At 43.4% G+C, this 19,741-nt stretch overlaps 1 protein-coding gene across 1 annotated transcript in view; it reads left to right on the forward strand.

Annotated features, from left to right (window-relative positions):
• Positions 1-9,638: 9,638 nt before the first annotated feature.
• KIT (KIT proto-oncogene, receptor tyrosine kinase) overlaps positions 9,639-19,741 on the forward strand; it is a 60,542-nt gene continuing 50,439 nt past the window's right edge. Inside the window, exon 1 of the mRNA XM_040595771.1 lies at positions 9,639-9,762. Coding sequence (XP_040451705.1) covers positions 9,696-9,762 — 67 coding nt within the window. The 5' untranslated portion in view covers positions 9,639-9,695. The remainder of the gene's footprint in view (positions 9,763-19,741) is intronic.

Below are 19,741 nucleotides of genomic sequence, written 5' to 3' on the forward strand. Positions count from 1 at the left end.
AATTAAGTGTGGCAGCACACACCAATAGAGGAATTCACCCAGAAACACAGTTGCTGGGCTTCTTGACTCCATCAGGAAATATTCTTTGCTCCACATCATCATTAATGGAAGGATGACCGTTCAGGCAAGATATTAGGGGGAAACTGAGCAAGAGGGCGTCTGCAACCTGCAGCCTTTGTGCTATGTTGGTTTTGATGCAAAGAAAGGAGAAGAGCTTCAGGGAGGCATATGTACCAGCCAGCTAACGAGGCCCAGAGGCACACTGGAAATGCGTGTGGCGCATACTGGAGATGCTCAGTAACTGCTTTGGGAGGCTAATACTTAGCTCTTATGTTGCCCTCATTAGCCACAGAGCACAAAGCATTTTGCAGAGGAGGTCAGGGCACTTTATAGCTGGAGACACTGTGGCACAGAGAAACTTCACTGAAGTTCTCCAGTGGGGGAGTGCAAAGGGGCTTCCAAATCCCAGTGCCATATTGCAGCTGCAGGGTCCTTTTTTCCCCACTGAGCAAGGAGACCTGCAGACCTCTTTAAGGCTGTGCCATTCACATGAAACATAGCTGGTAGTGATGCAAGATCTAGACAGATCTGCGCTTGTGATGGAGTCTCCATGTCTAAATGTTTTGGGTTTTCTGCTTGGGATTTATTTACAGAGGAAACACATCGATTGTATTTGCTCATCTTAATGTTTTTTTAGGCATCTAAAGGAAATGCCTGTTAACCTTTGAGACTAAACAGCATATACAACTTTCACATAATTTCAGCCACCTAAAAGTGAGGCATCTGTCTACATTCCCTCCAAGGAGGAGAAAAATGTCTCCAGAGGATGATTAATCCCACCTGCATCAGGTTGGGTAACTCACTCCAGAAGTGCCTGCATTTCTGCACTCGTTATAGACAACACTTACCATCTAGCTTAGATTCAGGTGAATCTTAGCCTCAGCTGGCTCAATTCAGTAGGGGTCCTGTCTTCATCAAAGAACTAAGAGAAGCAAAACTCAATTAGCTGTCAGTCAATACTATTTGATCCAATGTAGCTGACCAGACAGCAATATGGCATGAACACAAAATGAATGGATATTTGACGTGCTGATCCAGGACCTTGTTAATGCTTTGAACACAGGCTGCAGTTTTCTATTTTATCAGTGGCTGAAAGTACCAGCCAAACATTAACCCAAGGGCTGTGATGTGATGCTCGTCCTGGGCATCTCCAGTGTTTGTTTACATGAAGGATTTCTGAAGTGTTTGAAAAGGAACTTAAGATGCTAATGTTCTTCCAGGCTTTCAAGGGTCAAAATAACACATGCCTCATCATATGATCATGTTAGAGAAACTGAAAAATTATCTGTGAAAGAGATGAAAGAAGAATTCTAAATTTTATTTACAACATTTTCTGCATATTTCTGCTTATCAGCTGTACAGTGGTGGCATATTGAGAATTATTAATATAGCATCGAGATTCTACAGATAATAATGCCCCAAGATTTAACCCCAGCTTGAGACTCAGATTCAGATTCAGCAAACAGCCCCTGTTAAATTTGCCTTTGAAAAGAGGTGCCCTACCATGTTATTTTGACTTCTTGTCACTGTCATAAACCCAGTGCCCGTTGTCATGGATTAATGAGTGGATGTTTGCCACAGCCACATCCTAATTGCTATACTAATTTCATCCCCAAAGCCCCAAACAAATGATCCGCTTCTGACACGTGAACTAGAGCAAAAGCTGGGAGGGAAGAGCTGCCTGCTCTCTGAGGTGTATCGAGATAAGCAAGCTGCTCCTGGGCTGACATCTGTGTTAACAATGGGCCATATGTGGGCTGTACAGAGGGCTGGTAACACATCACAGAACATGCATTTAACAGATTGTACCTATAACCGACAACTTGTATAACACTTAATATAAGCATAAATAAAGGCAGCAGCAGCAGCCCGGACTGGGCACAGAACAATTGGCCAGCTGACACGAGGCAGGGGAAATGGCTCTGAGATAACCAAGATATCCGCTCCTAGGAGGAGCCTGCTGCTGCCTCGCATTGTTTAAACTGCCCTGGCTATTTAGTGGTCCACCTACAATGGCGAAATCACCTGTAAATACTTTCACACCTGGCTATTTAGTGTAGTGGTCCATCTACAATGGCGAAATCACCTGTAAGTACTTTCACACCTGGCTTCAGAGAGAGGCATCATGGCATTTGCTTTGGTACTTAAAGGCCGTGTCCTGCAGGATAAAAGGGTTTGCTTTTGCAAGGTACTGGCTTTAGCAGGCAAGTTCCTTTTTACTGCTTGTTCTCATTGCTTTTCCTCTCACAATTTGGCAGTAGCCCTGTTTGCAAAGCCATACAGTAAACCAGATCATGGGTTAGATTAGGGGTGAAAAAATAGTCTTTTCTATAGTTCCTCAAAATAGCTGTGGCAGCAAAACAAAGAGCTAGTAAGTTGAAATGCCACAGCAGGGGACGGAATTAGGGAGACAAGGGTCAGGACCTTCCTAAGCCTATTTCACAGCCAGTGTCTTACAAACTGATGTGACAAACGCAGGCCTGAATGACACAGGTGTAGTGCAGGATGGAGGCAGACACAGAAACCATGCTATTGGTTGTGAAAACTGAGTCCCAGTGGATGCACCACCCCTAAGCAAGAAAGGCCTTATGCCTAGAGGGATAATGGGCTACTAAGCTGCAAGACTGACATTTACATTTGCATTATTTCCTACAAGGAGCAGATGGCAAAGGGACACTCCACAATTTCTTGTGTGAACCCCAAAGAATCCCAAACCTCAGTTTCAGTTGGACACTTTCCTGTCCCAAACCGGTCCTGTGTGCTGGTCTGTAAAAATTAGAACAGGCAGAAGTGAAGGCAAAGCTTTTCCACTGCAGGTGCAAAGAGCTTGTGAGCCCTGAGAATGCACCTCGGTGTAGCCGCTGGATGTCACTTCCTAATAGCAGAGTCCTCTGACCATGAGAACCTGTACACAAGCTGGAGCCTTGCCGTATGCATGGTCAGCAACTGGGATTAAGGGTTTTGCCAGCAGTGCTCTTCAATTCAGAAGCAGAGACAACACACAAGAGGGAACCATCTGAACACACTAGGACAAAACCAGATAAGGTCTTTAGAATATATTTTTTACACCAATGCAGTTGTTTATATTCCATATCAGACAGATACGTACAGAAAAATGTGCAGAAACATCTAGATAAACATTGCACATCTGGGTAATGCATCATTTCAATATCAAGTCCCTAAAAGAACTGAGATAAAATAGGAAAAGGGTCCCAGAAAACATATCCTGAAACTCATTTCACTGCATTTGAGCATACTGAACTGATGTGGCCCTACTAAACCTGCTTAAACTCAGAACAGGAGGAGAAAAAAGAAGTATCAATCCTACTTAATAGAATACTGCCTCTTCAGGTCCGAATTCACAAGCCTTCTAAAGCTAGATGATTTAATTAATAACAGCAGTCTTTACAACACCTGTCTTACAGGGACAAATACCATTTTTAGTCCTGGGCGCCTTCATTAAGCAATTTTTTCTTTCTGGTTATCCAGCCTGGACATACTAAGTCATCAAAACGCAAATTCATCAAGGTGCAATCCCAGGCCTTCCCAGGACGCCAGGCAGCCAACATCCATTAGAGAAGTAGTTCAAAGTGTCTGCAAAAGATCATTTACACTAGGTAACAGGCTACAAACGGAAATTTTCACAGGTGACTGCACCACCTCAGTTTGAAAACTTATCAAAAAGACTGAAAAAACTTCTACAGGTGAAAAAAATAGAGGATTAGATGACGTGATGGGCATGACTTTGCTAATGGGGATGCATCTTTGACTGTCTTTTACTCTTCCCATAGTATGTATGTTTTTCCTGCCACCTATCAATACTGTGGGCTTGGGGCTTATAATATACACCACATTCACAAATATACATTGCTGGAAAAAAAAAAGCCCCAAAGGCCTCTGACAGTACAAGACAGTTGTATGAAAACAGAATAAGACTGATATAAAATAATCTCTTAGAGATGTTTGTTTACCAAGAACTGTGAAGACAGATTGTAATGAAAATGTGAATACATACATACCTGCTGTGTGGTTCACCTAAGAACCGCAGTGTTGCCTTGGTCAGGGTTACCTACCCCCTCCAAAGGGTATCAATTGTTACAAAAAGTTGCAGCGGCAGAAGTGAGAGGTAATGGAGGAGCTATTAGCTATGCGGATACTTCATCCATCTGCTGCAAACTGCAAGCCTTGTTTTACCAAGGATGAAAGTTACCCACTCGAAAGTGGAGGTGCTAACTAAAAGCTCTCTAAGAAGTTTGGTTGCCCATGGCCATCCTGGGGATTGAACAAAACTGAGCAGAAACTGAAACAAGCTTTGCAAAGAAGCAGCCAGGGAGACCAGGCTTCTTGGTCCTTCTATGAAAAATAATACTAAATGGGTCACATGTGCAGCCAGTTTACTATTTTAAGAACTGTCTTCTCGGAAATGCTTTGACTTTAATAACAGTTGCTTTTAAGGCTGGACACTGATGTCCTTGTTCCAGACAAGGTGGCAGGGTTGTAACAAATCTGCCTTGCTCTGTAGAAGCAGATGGGCAGAGCAGGCACCGAGGATGGGACCAGGAGGGAGCAGGAGGCTCATATGATGCTCCCCTGACAAAGGCCGAGTGCTCCAGGCCAGGCATGTGAGAGAAGCGCTGGCAGGAGGAGTCAAGAGAGGCTGCTGGCCTGTAAAGTACAACCCAGGTTAGTAACAAGTTCTGAAGCTGAACAAAGGGGAACCAGCACATTTCTGCAAACTAAACAAAGATGTAAACAAAATGGGACCTAAAGAACTTTGAAGATGCCTTGCAAGGCTAAAAAGGATCCAAGCAATTTATGACACACCTCAATAATGATACATTAAAATAGGTTAAAGAAAGATACTTTGAGAGGTGAAGTGACAAACAAGAAGTGATAAAACAAACAAGCTTTTCAGTTTATCTACTCAGAGACCACAGGCAAGATGAGCACCCTGTTCTCCATATCACACTTTTGACATATATCACCTCAATCAAGGGAGAGCTTTTGCTTTTGTTTCAGTTTTCTTGTTATTTGACCCCCAAATTCATATGCAAAATAGTGCAGTTTAACAAAAATGCCAAAGGAGTCAACTGGATCTCATGTGGCTTTAGTCAGCTCAGAAGAAAAATGCCTCACCAAACCCCTCTCTAGCCATTTATCTAGATTTCAGATATGCCAAAGCACTGTGAGAAAACACAGAAGGACTCTTTATGAACTGCAAAGCAAAGTTAGTTCTTGTCACGAGATGCAGAGCCTGGATATGTTTTCAGCAACCAAGGCATTAATATCCTGTTGGGAGCAGGCAGAGAGGGCAAGGACAAGGCTCTCCAGGTCTGTAGCCCAAGGCTGCAGTGCATGGGAAGGCTAGCAAGCTGGGAAAGGAGAACGCACAATTATTTTGATAGGTTAAACTCATAAAAATAATAATAAAAGAAGAAACCACTAATGGAATGAAATAAGACAAAACAACACTTGCAAAGACCTAAGCTGCTGCATGAAGTCAGTTCTTGAAGTGGCCTGTACAAATAAAGCAGCAAGCGATAAAGTCAAGAACTGTACTTGGCAGTTCATATAGACAAATCTCTTTTCTTAGTAAGATTGCAGGCTATAAACTAACAAAAAATGTTATCAAGAAGATTACAGCCTTTATTTTCCACTTAAGCGCATACTGATAAAACAGTTTACAATAGTCTGCTATGCATGTGATAATACAAGATGTCTTTAAAAACAGCATATATGTCAAGTTTCAATGGCGAACATATCTAGGCTCTTGACATTCGATGCTGGAAAACTCTTTAATTAACTAGGATAGCAATGGTGATTTAAGATCACGGGCACAATGGGATTTAGTGAGTATTTTACAAAATTGGATTAAAAGGGAATAAGAGATACCTCCCACTTTAGTAAGACTGAATGGAGTCAGTTTGAAGGCTCATATCCCAGGGGGAATGACATAAAGGTGCCCGCTTTATCTGCATTTATTTTAGTGTCATCCCTGATAAAAATAGATGAAGCTTTTCAGTTAAACTGTATGCAAGACATTATAATCCTACCATCTACAGATGAAGTCTTAAGACATGTGCCTATCAAATACTACCAGTTTTCTCCACTTATCCACCCTTACATGTCAGCATGAGGGTGTAGAAAACTGGAAATTTTTAAAAAATAAATGCAACAGGATGTCCCAAAATCTCAAGGCTTCTAGAAAATAGGTCCAGCTGGATTATACCTTGTTGTACCAACAGTTTAGACCAAGACATTTAATAAATTATTTTTTTAATTAAGAAACAAGAGGCTCAGAAAATTCACAGCTATGGTTTTGTTGATTAAAATTAAGATACAACGGAGTGCCAAGTATATATTTTTGCACGGTGGTCATATGACGTTCCTGGCAGCCAGTCTTCAGAAATGCTGTTTTAGATGAATGCAAAAGACAGAAACCACTTTTCACTTTTAAAAAGCTTAACAAACTTTTATGTCAATAATTAGATAGCTTTTACAACAACGATTGGTAAATCGATACATGTTTCAAACCCTCATAATTTCTCAAAGCCTTCAGGAATCACAGAGGAGTTAATTCAGGCTTGCTGGGGCTGACAGTTTATATAGAACAGTGATGCCCCAGACTAAGATCTATCAATCTGCAATTTAGAAAAAGGAAAGTATAACCTTATAGAAGAAGTTGTTATCACAGGGTTATCAGGAGGGATTCTAGCTGGCATTGATTGGCTATATCAGAAGGGTATTTTCCTCTCTTCTCATTAGATATGTCATGCCATAGATAAAATAGATCCCACTGATTATTTGTATCATATTATATATATGAAATCTGTAAAGATTTAGAATAAAAAGGGTTTTAGTCCTGAAAAATAAAGTCCTCAAAACTATCAAACTAGCTAATTTCCAAATGCATTTCCATTCAGATACAGAAATAACATAACTCCTCCATTAGGGCACCAGTTGTTCAATGACTTTAGCTTAATCTTACCAATATTATCGATCTATTCAATGTTTACTCCAGTAAGTAGTCCCATGGATGTGTAAGAGCAACCTTTTGAATTGACTGTTCAAAGGACCTGGTCCGTAAATGTTAAATCATTTCAAGGATTTCAAGCTGAAGTGCGCTTTTGGAATACAGGATTTCACATATTTCTCCAAGCTTATAATTCTTATCTACACATTTGTATTCAGTGTCTCCTAAGTCTGTAGATTTCTCTCTCTTTTTGTTCCCCTTCCCACAAAAGTCAGCCTGCGGCAGGTTGTTTCCAGCAGATGATGAAGAGAGATGGCATTACCTGTCCTAACACACTACCACAGTACGACAGTGACGACTGAAGAGAGGAGCATGTGAGACTGGCTGAAAAAGCAGAGAAGACCCCTTCTGGCTTAAGCCCACGTATTTTGGACAAAGGTAGAAAAAAGACCTAAGAAAATCCTCCACTGCTTAAAAAACTTTCTTTTGCTTCTATAATGCAAATAGAATATGGATGAGAAAACTTACGAGCATTCAGAGCTATACATTGGGCAGAGGTGGAAAGGGCAACTGCATTTGTTATTATGATTATTAAAGACAAATGAAGTGGCAAGGTTAAAACCAACTCAGCTTTGCTTCCCACTTACTGTAGCTAAGGCAAAGTGCATGGAGAATATTGTTGCCACTCTGATTTTGACATATCTAACATTCAGCTAATGCTCGTGAAAATGAGGCACATGATGCAGGGCCATGTGGACTTTGGCTTCATGTGATCAGGGATGTGCAGGATGTAAAGGCAGGCCACTAACTGAAAGAGCACTAATCAAGAAGGACAGGGAGAAACCTGTCACAATAACAACACAAGTTCCTTGATAATGTTTCAGTGTAAGCCTCTCGTAGCATATTGTGTGCTGCCTTTGCATCTTTAAGAAATTAAACCGTAAATGCTCCAAGTATCTATATAAGAAATTTCCAACTCTCTTTTTTTCTCCTACAAAAACAAAACCCAAGGACACCTGGAAAATCTGGAGTGCACTAAAAATTGAAGTATTTCAGCTATTTTTTTTTTCCTCTGCCTAGAATTAATTTGATGAGGCTAGCACCTACTGAGAAATACGGTTTAAAAATTATGTTTGATTTTGAAATTGTTGGTGTGCTAATAAAAATGTATTCCATTTTGCAGCAGAATCACCCATCAAAAGAGACTGGCTGTCATAGATGAAAGAGAGTAAAGAAACAGAGAGAGCCATTTTAAACATATAAGACAAGACTTTCATCTCATGCTGGACCGTATGGGACAGTGCTATTAACCTTGGGAAAAATCTGACAGGAGTGAAAAAGAAAAGCAGATGAAGAAAAAAAAGGAGTAATTTACCTTCAATAACTTTTCTGATCTGTACCGACACATTTCAAGTAGTCTGCATTTATGCTTTTGCATGGGTGAAGGTTTTGCCATGTGCCCCCTACATCTTTCTGCACATCCAGCAGTGCTGGTCTGGGTTTTCTGACAGTCTGCGTGTGCTACCCCACCTGCCTGCCAGGGTGCTGCCCGTGCACACCCGGGGAAGAGGGCAGCGGGTGAATGCACGCATGGCTCCTTTGCCCGGGTCCCCTATATACCTTTCTTTCACCTCCGCAGCGTGTGACACTGTCAAAGCAGTGTTAAAACCAGACATGTCTGTAGTTTGTGTTCTTTCTGCCTGAAGAGCAGCCCCACTCCAGCTCTGCAGCTACAGAAGCAAGTGCTTCCAGATCCTCCTCATCAATTGTCTCATCGGTGCATAAAAAACTCCCTCTGTGGGATTCCACAACCTCTCCTCCGCAATGCATTTGTAGACTAAATTCTCCTTACTCTTTACAAGTTCTTTCCTAACATTTAAGCTATTTTATTTTTTTTTTCCCGTGAACCAAATGGATTACTTTTCATCTTGCCCTTGAGGGACATGAAAAACAATTGCTCACAATCCTCTTTGTAAGAACCTTTTCCATGTTTAAGCTCCCTGTCAGCTTTCTCTTCCCCATACCAAACCAGCCAATTCTTCCTTTTGTGTCACAGCAGACTCTTTTTAAGTCTCACTTCTGGTGCTCCGAGCGACCCTCCCTAGGCGAGAGCCCAGCGTGGGCACAGTCTGAGACCTCGGCGGTGCGAGAGCAGCAGCGTTACCTTTGGTGCACGTAGAACCCGCTGTGCCACCCCCCGGAGCCAGCCGGGAGGATTTTAGAGCGAGGCGAAGGGCCGGGAACCTGCCCATGGAGGGATGCTGGATGCTCCCTCTGGGTCGGGGCCCCGGGCGCAGCCTGGCCGCTCCCCCCCCCCGCCCCACGCGGCCCCGCAGCGCGGGCCGGTGCCAGCCGGGCCGGGCCGGCAGCGCGCTGTTCCCTGTTCCAATCGTCGCGTTTGGGGGCTGGGGGTGGGTCTGGGTCTTCGTGGCGACCCCACCGCGCACATCGAGGCGCACTCCTTCCCCGGCGGGGGGGAGGGGGAGATTCTCACCTGCGCCCGCGCCGGCGGGGCGGGGCGGGGCGGGGGCGCGGGGGGCGCCGCGGGGCGGGCGGCGGGGGCGGGGCCGGCTGTACTCCGCAGCCCGCCCGCGGGGCTCGGGCATCTCCGCGCGCCGGGCGGTGCGAGCGGCAGCCGCGCCGGGCTCGGGGTGGCGGCGGCATGGAGGGCGCGTACCTCGCCTGGGAGCTGGCGCACGCCGTGCTGCTGCTGAGCGTCGTCCCCGCAGGTGGGAGCCGCGGGCGGGCGCGGAGCCCGGCGGGTCGGCGGGGCCGGGGCAGGCGCGGGCGGCTGCGGGAAAAACTTCGGCGCCAGCGGCCCCTTCCGCGGGGGCAGCGCCCTGCCGGGGGTCGCGGCGGCAGCCCGCGCTTTGCCCTGGTATCGCCCCGCGCTGCCTCTGCGGGACGCCCCACCGTGGGGGTGCGTGGGGGGAAGGTCCTTTGTTTGCAGTGCGCGGTTATCCGGGGCCGGCGGGGAGCACCCCCACCCCCCCACCCCCACCGCGGGCCGGGCTGTGTTTTGGCAATAAACTCTCCGGTAATCAGTACAAAATGTCCCCGCGGTTCAGTGCTGGGTGAACAATAGGCAGGGAGCGAGCCGCTGCCGTCAGGTGTCCAGCGCTCCCCAGCAGAGGTGAAGCCTCCCGGGGCGGGGTGCGATCGACCCGGTGCCCCGGCGCGCCCCGGCGGTCGGTGCCCGCAGCCCGGAGGGTCGGCGCAGGCGGCTCCCGGCGGGACGAGGCATCGCCCGGGCTGCTCGGGCACTGCCGGTGCTCCGCGTTGGAGCGGAGGGCGAGCGGTGCCGCTCGGGCCTTTGGGAGGTCGGTCGGTGCTAACCTTTGGGGTGTCGGGTATAAATTGCAAGGTTCCCTTCCACTCCCTCCATCACAGGGGGCTTCCTTGCCTAACCTCACGGTCCTGGCGCGGAGAGCTCGTAATTTTGAATACAGCATCAGGCTGTAGCGCTGGCCAACTTTGCACATGGCTTTCGGAGTCGCCGTGTTGCAGGCTTGAGGGGCATTTGGAGGTCGACAGAGGAAGGTGCTGTAAGGAGGTAGCTGCTAGTGTTGGCGGAGTTGCACCCGGGGAGGAATTTGGCCCTCTGCACCGAAGTCTGCAAGCGGATAACGTGAAAGGTTATTTTGCCGCTTGCCTAAGAGCGAGCCGGGGATGGATGGAGCAGGCGATGCACGGCGCTAGGTGTGCAGCGTGTGCTGCCCCCAGCAGCGCGCAGCCCCGCGGAGCAACCCGGGGGGGCGGCCGGGCTGGGCTCTGCCAGTCCCTGCCCGCGCAGCTGGGAGCGAGCAAAACCCAACACCAGCAACTAACAGGAGTAACGATTTACGGTTTTTCATTGTAAGCGCTTTATGTGAGTGGGCGTTAGTTGATTTATGAACGTTTTTGTTCATAGTTTGGAGTAACTTTTTGACTTTGCTCCCTTTTGTTTATTGGTAATCTGAACTAAATGGAGTGTGATACCTGGCAATTTGGCTTTTCCTATTTAGAAATACGCACGTATGTTGCAAAGTGCTAGTGCTGTGGCCACAGGGATGGGAAAGTCTCCTACCAATGGGTTATTCCTTGAAATATATTAAAAAAACCCCACAGTTGAAATTATGAATACCCACCAACTTTCTTTACTTAACGTATTTCTTGCTTGCACTTGAAAGGTTATCCTTTGTCGTATGGTTAGACTGTCCTTAAAGAAACCTTGAGAAACTGGTCAGACTGGCAGCGTCTCCTGGAAGACATGAGATGTAGATGCCAGAGTACTAGAGAGACAAGGAAGGACCCTTTCTTGTGATTCTTCCTCTGTTTATGGGTTCGGACAGCTACTTGTGGGAGTCTTCATCTCGGGGGCACATTGGGCAAGCTTGTATTGACAAAACCACACTATTTAGTAGGTGTAAACAACTTGCTGTTGCAAAGGACAACTGTCTTTGGGTATGTATGCACATCATCTGTGTATCACACAGGTATAGGAATATTCAGGGCTAGTTTTGTGCTGGAGAAGGTGTCAGGGTGATGGCTCGTGTCCTGGCAAGACCACAGGGGACATCAGAAGTGACAGATGGGGCAGAGCTGATCTGCAGTGGTAGTTTTTTTCTGGAGGTAGCGTGACCCTCTGAGTTACTTTTGGTTTTGCCTCGGTGCAGATGCCTGGACTGGATGATCTCCCACTGTCCCTATTGAGACCTATCCTGTTGTTTATTGGTGTACAGATTTATATGAAGTATCTTTCTCTGGCCTTTAGTCAACAGCTTCTTCCTTTGGTTGCAAATAGGGAAGGAGGATATAGAAAACAGAGCTTAATGTAGCTTCTCAGAGGGCAAACCATTCATCTCTTAAGTCCACAGCTCCTTCCTACTTTTTTTTTGCACCCTAACATGCTTCTACTTTTCGTTCCACTTGGGGATTGCCTAGTCCCCATTTTATGCAATAGTCTGGGACAATTTTTAATCTGTGCCTCTCCTGTCCTCCCCCAAGGCTCACCCTGTCCCTCACTCCCCAGTACTCTTGCCAGAGTCTCTGTGGCATTTCCATCCTGTGGTCATGGAAGACTGGACATGGTTCCTTTCAGCATCCATCAATACAGCCTTCTTTTTTTTTTTTTTTTTTCTTTCAGTAGGCTGCAGAGTTAATAGGAGGCTCTCCCTGTGCCCAGAGGGAAGAGTGTCTGTTTTCATGATGCTTTCCTGCTACCTGTCAGCCATGAGGGAGGAGGCTTGGAAAGAGGAAGATTGAACTTGATGAGGGTTTTGATTGCTGTCACTCAGTCACTGTCTTGACCCCCTCAAACCATCTGAGTATCGTGCCCTCCTTACCCCCGTTTTCCATCTCTGCTCTCTCTCCTTTTCCTCCCTCCCCTGCGGCAGTATAGATTCTGCTGCACACTGCTGCACAGAAACATGGCCCAAGGCCACTGCCAGGAGCAGAATGGAAATGTCAGAGATTGCTCAATGCTCAACTCTTTTTCCTTCCACTACAACTGGGAAGCCTTTCCCAGCAAAAGCACAAGTGATTTTTCTTCAGGCTTTATTATAAAAGAATGTGATAAATTTGGCAAGAAGTGAGACTCCCATTTGCATCCTGTTTTAAGTACCATTCATAGAGACTGGAGGCATTTCCATGTGCTCATTTTGCAAGAAAGCCTCTCGTCAACAGATGACTGTAGCTGTAGTACTGTTGGGCTGTGCTGGCTCTCCGTGGGCTTCCCACCTTGCTTCAGCCCTCTCGGAAACCTATCATCGGTTGTCCAAACAGTAATGCTTCTTTGCAGGTGCCTGGCTTGATCCTGAGTCACCTCCAGAAGGGACAAGTTGCACCAGGACACAGGTGGAATTGGGAAGGATATGTCGTTAGCACTTGTGAACACAAGCCAGGACAGGTCTTAGGAGGAACATCTGAGTCATGCTCCCGGTCAGTAGGAGTTTCTCATAGTGAAACTTGTCCTTTTCTCTCTCTGTGGTCTGTTGTGAGAGACTCTAATGATATTCTTTGTATTTCTGTCTGAACTATGATGCATTGTTAGTGTAAGCTATTCAAAAGATTTTTAAGGCCTATCTGGAGCTGTCAAACTAAATACCAAATACTACGCATTAGTACTTTGAAGGAAAGCTGCTTTCTAGCCTGAACTTTCAGTAAACACTCTGATGTAATCTGAAGGTAAGGAATAACAAATTCTGGATGAAACACGAACCACGCAACATCAAAGGGTTTTAACAACATATATGTTTATCTACAATACACGACAACCGATCTAATCTCATATCAATCTTGCAGAAGAGAGACAGCAATTGCTCAAGGTTAAGCCACTTTTCAGCTTTTTCTCTCTGTCCCTGAAGATGAATGCCGTTGCAGAGAGCAAGCACTGCACATTGTCTTGCTCTATGTATGTGACACATGATTTTACAGATGTTGTTTTCTTTTTCATCTAGTACAAACATCTTCCAGGATTTTGACTCATTTCCTTAAGTCTCTTTCAGCTGTTCAGAGAATGGCTAGAGGAAATGAGGTCTAATATCCTAATGCATTGCATTTACTGTAAGTACCCTCTCATTTTAAGTATAAAACTTTGCCTTTTTTTTAATTTCTGAATGTCCTTCTGAATATTCCCCTGCACGAGAAACAACATGCAGTTTTTTCTGTCCTTCAGAAACTCAGCTCCCTTGGTTGAGGTTCTTCAGTCTTAATAGAGCTTAAGGTGTTCATTGTAACCTTAGGCGAAAGGAGAGTGCTGGTGCTAAAGGCATCTAATAAAAGTGGTGATCTGGATTTCAGTGTGTTACATCTTTCGGACATTTATTTAAAAAAAAAATCTGAAGAGAATGCCCATACAAATTACTAGGATTTGGCATAAAAGGAATTTAATATTATTATTACTCTTCCATATTATTTTACTGCAGAAGTATTGTGCTTGGCTTTTTCAGTGACTTTTAGGAAACTAGAAGGGCTTTTTTCCGAAAGGACTCTCTTTGACAATGAGTCCTGCAAACAGTCATAAATGGATGTAATTTTACACGTGTGAGCGGTCTCGTTGGCTGGTTGCCAAACCTAATCACAACTGAAGTGTATTGTTTGTCCACTGGCCAAGATTGCTGCCGTTAGTGATAAAAGCATAAGGGGGAGTGTAAACATCTGTGTTTGAAGGGAGAACGCGACTCTTATTTTCTAGTGTATACCAATTAGTAAGCACAGTAAATGTTAATCTGCCAGTGGATTTACTCTTGGGGATTAAATTGATTTATTCTGAAAACATAAGTTTTCAGATATACCTTTAAATGGATTTTTAATGATCTTTTCCATGTTGCAACAGATTTTTTTTTTTTGTACAGCACGTAAGGCTCTTGGTTATGTTATATTTGATAGCAAAGAGGCATGTAAATAACAGAAAAGTTTCTAATGTTGCTACCATGCTATGCAGCTCCTGGGCTGCTCCACAGGGATCATTCCTGGAAATTGTAACTAAAATGAAGCGTCATTTAGTAACATTATCAGCTACAGGGGTTTTGTCACTGGGGAGCTGACAGCATTAAATGTCTATGATTTTAAATGTCATCTTGGCAGCTGAGTCCGTAATCATGTAACATAATCATTAAGTATCTGATACAGAGAAGAGGTCGCTGGTCAACTAGGCACTGGCAGTTGTAAATCTAAGTGATAAAGCGGACGCGTGGGCTGATTTAAGTTAAGAAGAGATGGAAACCGTGGCAGGGAAATTTGAAAGTCAGGGAGATATATATCTTACAGGTTCTTTGGAAGCCTGGCAAATGCCATGTTAGTCCTGTATCTCCTTTCTTTTCCCATCAGTGATTGTCTTAAGCCAAGTAGTGCTCTTCTGCTTATGCTGGGTATACATGTTCCTCGTGACATGGGAGTGGACTTCTTTTAAGGAAAGGCTTTGTGCAAAAGCTGCACAAGAAAAAGAAATCAAACTTGTTGGTTATAACCTGGCGTTCAGAGCCTGTATGTTTCAGGAGGGGAGAAAAGGTCCCAATGAGCTGTGTAATAGAGGCGGTTTGGATATTCACTTACCTAGGCTGTTCAGAACTACCTGAGTTCCTGCTGAAGGGTATCATGAGGTTAAAAACTTGCACTTGGCTTTCTTAGTCTGTTTTTTGTTTGGGAATTAATGGCTGCGCTGATGACATGTATTGAAAGTTTTGTCTGCAGCCCTCAGGACTGGAAACTTCATTCTTTGCTGAGTGAAATCTGACTTTCTTGCCCATTCACCTGCCTCCTGCAGCTGGGTTTCCAAGAGACACAGCAAGCCTTGGGAAGCTCTCATAGAACTGTAAGAGTAAGGCTGGAGGAGACCTGCAGAGGTCATCTGGACTGTCTTCTGGTCTCCCCCAGGGTCAGACAGAGCAGATCTTCCCAAGCAGACTTTTGTGTCAACCCGCTGTAAGGCAGACTGAGAGTCTACCACCCATTTTTTCTAGTACATAACTAGTTCTTAAACATCAAAAGCTTCTCCTGATACTTAACCTAATCTCCCTTGCCGATTGCTTAATTTCATCCTTTCTTTTTTCCCTGCTCTGGTGGTATAGTGAAGTGCTGGTCACCATCCTTTTTATAGTAACATTTTCCACATTGAAAATTAACATGACATCTTTGACTTATCTTTTCTATGATAAACCTTTTTCAGCCTCTTCTTTTGGCTCATCGTTTGTAACTCCTCCTCCTCTTGTTCTTCTTGGCCCTCTCCAACTTCTTTGCATTTTCTCCAGATATGATGTGTAAAATTGCCATTTGACTTCAGATAAGAAATGTAGTGCTCTCCCAGGTTTAACAAAATAGTTATTTCCCTGTGTACTATGTGTTTCATTTTGATTCAAAGCATTGTAAATCTGATTTTAATCATGATTTAAATCAGCCAACAGTAAGCCTCATTTTAACTGTTTTGCATTTGTACTTAATCATTTTGTAAAGAAAGGTTTAACCTCCTTTATTACAATTGAGATAGAATTTTAATTAAATATAGCCTTTGCACTTAACGTTATACTTACTTTGATTAATCACTGTGCCTGTATTTAAGCAATTATGTAGCTTGTTATATATACACTTATTCTGATTCTTCATGTGTATGTTTTAGTATGAAAATAGACAGTGTTGACATTTCTTGTATTAGATAATTGATTTTTTACTGATGATTTGCATTGATCACAATGAAGGAAATGAGAACTCTGAAATGCTCTTCCGTTAGATAAATAGCACTACATAGAAGCCAGCCAATTCGGAAGAAAAAACTCATTGAGAAATGTTTTGAAATAAAGAATTAATGTCTGAAAGACGTATCTGTAGTCAAAACTGGTGGTTTCTAATCACTATGCTGTAAAAATTTAAACTCTTCCATCTCATCCTCTTTTTATTCTTAGAATGGCAATGGAAAGAAACATTCATGTTTGGTTTTTTCAACTCTTGATCAGTAGCATCTCTTTGAATGGGCAAGTTGCTTAATTGAGTTGTAGTGAATGAACTGAAATAAAGAAAATATTTTCTCTGTACCTAGTAGGAAACTACCAGATGCCAAAGGCTAGTTTATTGCTGTGGCACAACCTGCCTAGAGTTGCTCAGTGACTGACTTCTATGAATTCAATATCTAGATTATCTTTAAAATGTTGGCAGCAAATGTACAGCCTGAATAATTTTTTTGCCTGTAATTGTTTCTAATGATTAGAGGAGTTGTAAGTTTAAATGTATGTTGTTGTATTTTCAACATAACTGTTGAATATTTTTACTTACTAAAAGGAAAATATGCATTATAAAAACGCTACATTTTTACTTTGTGTAATATTAAATTAAATAAGCATTTTAATAGGGTATTTTTACCTGAAGTGGTTCTGTTTGTATGCCTGAGATGCTCTTCTGCACTAACACCTGGTTCTGAGGCATTCATTTTCTGCTGCTCCATGGCCACCCGATTCTTTACTTTTGCAGCCTCTTTGTTTGCTATTTTATATGGCATGGAAGTGCTTTCTATGCCTGGATGAGCATAACTTGTTAACTTTGAAAAGAAATTATGTTATCTTCAACAAAATAAAAGCTTCCTCTCAGTAGTGTTCATTGTAACACAAGCTGTTGAAGTTTCCTATTCCATAGCACGTCTGACTTCCAGGTATTATATAAAAAATTGCTGACTTAGCAGTAATGCTAATATTATCATACCTAGGATTTGAGGTACATAGCACAATAAAAGAGGTCAAATGGAAGGAGCAGAAGTAAACCCTGTATTTCTGGTCTTGTCCCATAAACTGGATATCATTAGAAGCGATGCTGAAGTGGGATTCCCTGCTTAGGCAGGTACTCGGGCCGTGCTTACGGTGTGATGCTCTCTTGTGTATCTCTCCTGGGGTGGGAAGGAGGACCACTTTTTCATTAAGCAACTACCTAGCCATATATCTATGCAATTTGTGATAGGGCTTATTACTAAACTAGGAAATCATGTACAATTTGCAAGCAGAAAATACAAGTGGGACTTCTACTGACATTGGAGATTAAGTTCAACAGTGGAGTTACATATTTCCTTGCCAGAAGACTGGGGAAGTGAAGCTGGATTGTCGGAAATATATCAAAGTCTAAGCATTCAGGGCCCTTCCAGGACAACATCAGTGACAGATCTTGCTGGGTATTACCTGAGGTGAGATTTGTTCACCCTAGGAGGTTCTGAAGAACATGCTGATGAATCCTCTAGAAGTTGTCCTAGTCACAGTTTCAGAAGTGCAAAGATAACTTCTCTAATACTGGGCCCCCCCATTAAAGATAAGTTTATTCAATTTGGTATTGTCTGTAAAACAATGCTTTTGCAAGAATTTTTTACCGACATGTTAGTTAGTAGCAAAGTTTGTGTGCTAGTTAGACAAGGGAAATTAACTTATTGCAGGCTTATTGAAAATCACTGAATAGATGAAGTTAATTTATATGGACAAATACAGAAATACTCTAAAACCTGCTCCTTAAATGGATCTGCATGCCATGTGGATAGATGACATGTGATGCTATTACTTGCATTTCAGTAACAAAGCTATATAAATACTTTAGCTATCTTCTTACTAAACCCAGCATTTTTCTCATGAATCTGTCAGTTCTTTCAGCGAAAGAGAAGAGAATACAAAGTAATATATACATAAAAGATAGCTGTGTCTTTTCTGCGAAATTTGGTGAACATGTTTATTAATCTGAAAGTCTTGCTTATTGCTGTAATCTTCTAGGAAAAAGTACTGAAGTAAATATCTAGAGAAAGTAAAAAGCAGTGCTCCTCTTGTGGTATTTAATGTGGTCCATCATAAGAGCAATGATAACATAATTATGCAATTATTGGTATATTTTCCCCTCTGGAGGCCTTATGTAGATTATTACCAGTGCACCTTTTAATGAAATTGCTACTATTTGATGAAATTACTGCCAAGACTCGAAATAATTAGAATTCTCACTGCCAAAAGCATCTCCTTCCTCAGTTGAGCCTTTTCCAAACAGGCATTAATTCAGATTGCAAAATGATTTGCCGTTCTCCAGTTTTCTCATTTCTCTTCATTAAAACTACCTTTTCACTGCATTTCAGAAAATACCTTTTCAAGCCCATGTTGCTCCTTACAAGGAACATGTGTTCAAAATGGAAGTTGAAAGATACTGCACCTTTTAATGTAAATGTCAGCAAAGAGACGTGAGGAGAAAAAGCCATTAAAGGAATAGGCTGGATGCATAACAGCTGAATTTGAATACACTATGCATTAGTGTGCTTTTTCATTCCTTCTACTCATTCTCCATACTTTATATATAATCTGTTTATATATATGTCTAACAGTTGGTAAAACTTAACTGTGGGAACAGCTGGTTAATAAGTAATTTTGGAAATTAGAGAGAAGGCAGCAATAATTCAGTAGGAGTAAGGATCAGTCTAAATATATAAATCTCAATGCTGACAAGTCTTGTAGCAAACAGTTGTTCTTTTTATGCAAATCCTACTTCCGTGTGTACATATTTACATATTTATCTGTCCTCTGTATTTTTTCTTTGAATGAGAATTAGCAGGTAATTGTTTTAAGCTTAGACTGTTCTAGTTTAAAAAAAACCTGGTAGGTCGGTCATGCTTTGCGTTTGGTTTCGTTCATTAGTACATTGCCTGTGGATTCCTTCTGTGGTGGGAAGTTGAGGTATGAGACCATAGCGCGTCAATGTGCTGTAATAAAATGAATCAGTCCCGTAGAACAGGTTGTTGCTCCTAGTGCTTCAAGATGGGTGACGGGGCTGCTGTAGTGCATATGGTGCTCCTTCAAAAAACAAACCTCAAAACAACAGAAAGAGCCCCAAAGCCATGACTTCCCAGAAGAAGAGAATTCAGAAAGTTGCCATACCCAGCCATGGAAAGACACATGGCGTTTGATCCTGCTGTGGCCGTCTAGTTTGTGTGCTAAACTAGTTACATTCAGCTACCTGCCTGCCGGTGACAAAGACAAATGCCTCTATTAGCTGTATTAGCAGGGTGAGGCATGGCAATCCGAGGGGGAAGCTGCCTGGTAGGCAGGAAAAGCAGCCTGTTGGCATGGCTGGAGTTTCCTCGCCCCAGCCAGTGTAAGCAAAGCGGCTGGGGGAGGAGGAAGGTGCTTCCCTGTCTCTGGAAGGTGCAGGTACTTGCCGCAGCCCCTGCCTTGAGGGAGTGTTGCACTTGCGTGTATAGGGCAGCTCTCACCCGTTTGTTTTGGAGGACAC

This window comes from Falco naumanni, chromosome 1 (assembly GCF_017639655.2).
Source record: "Falco naumanni isolate bFalNau1 chromosome 1, bFalNau1.pat, whole genome shotgun sequence".
Taxonomy (NCBI): domain Eukaryota; kingdom Metazoa; phylum Chordata; class Aves; order Falconiformes; family Falconidae; genus Falco; species Falco naumanni.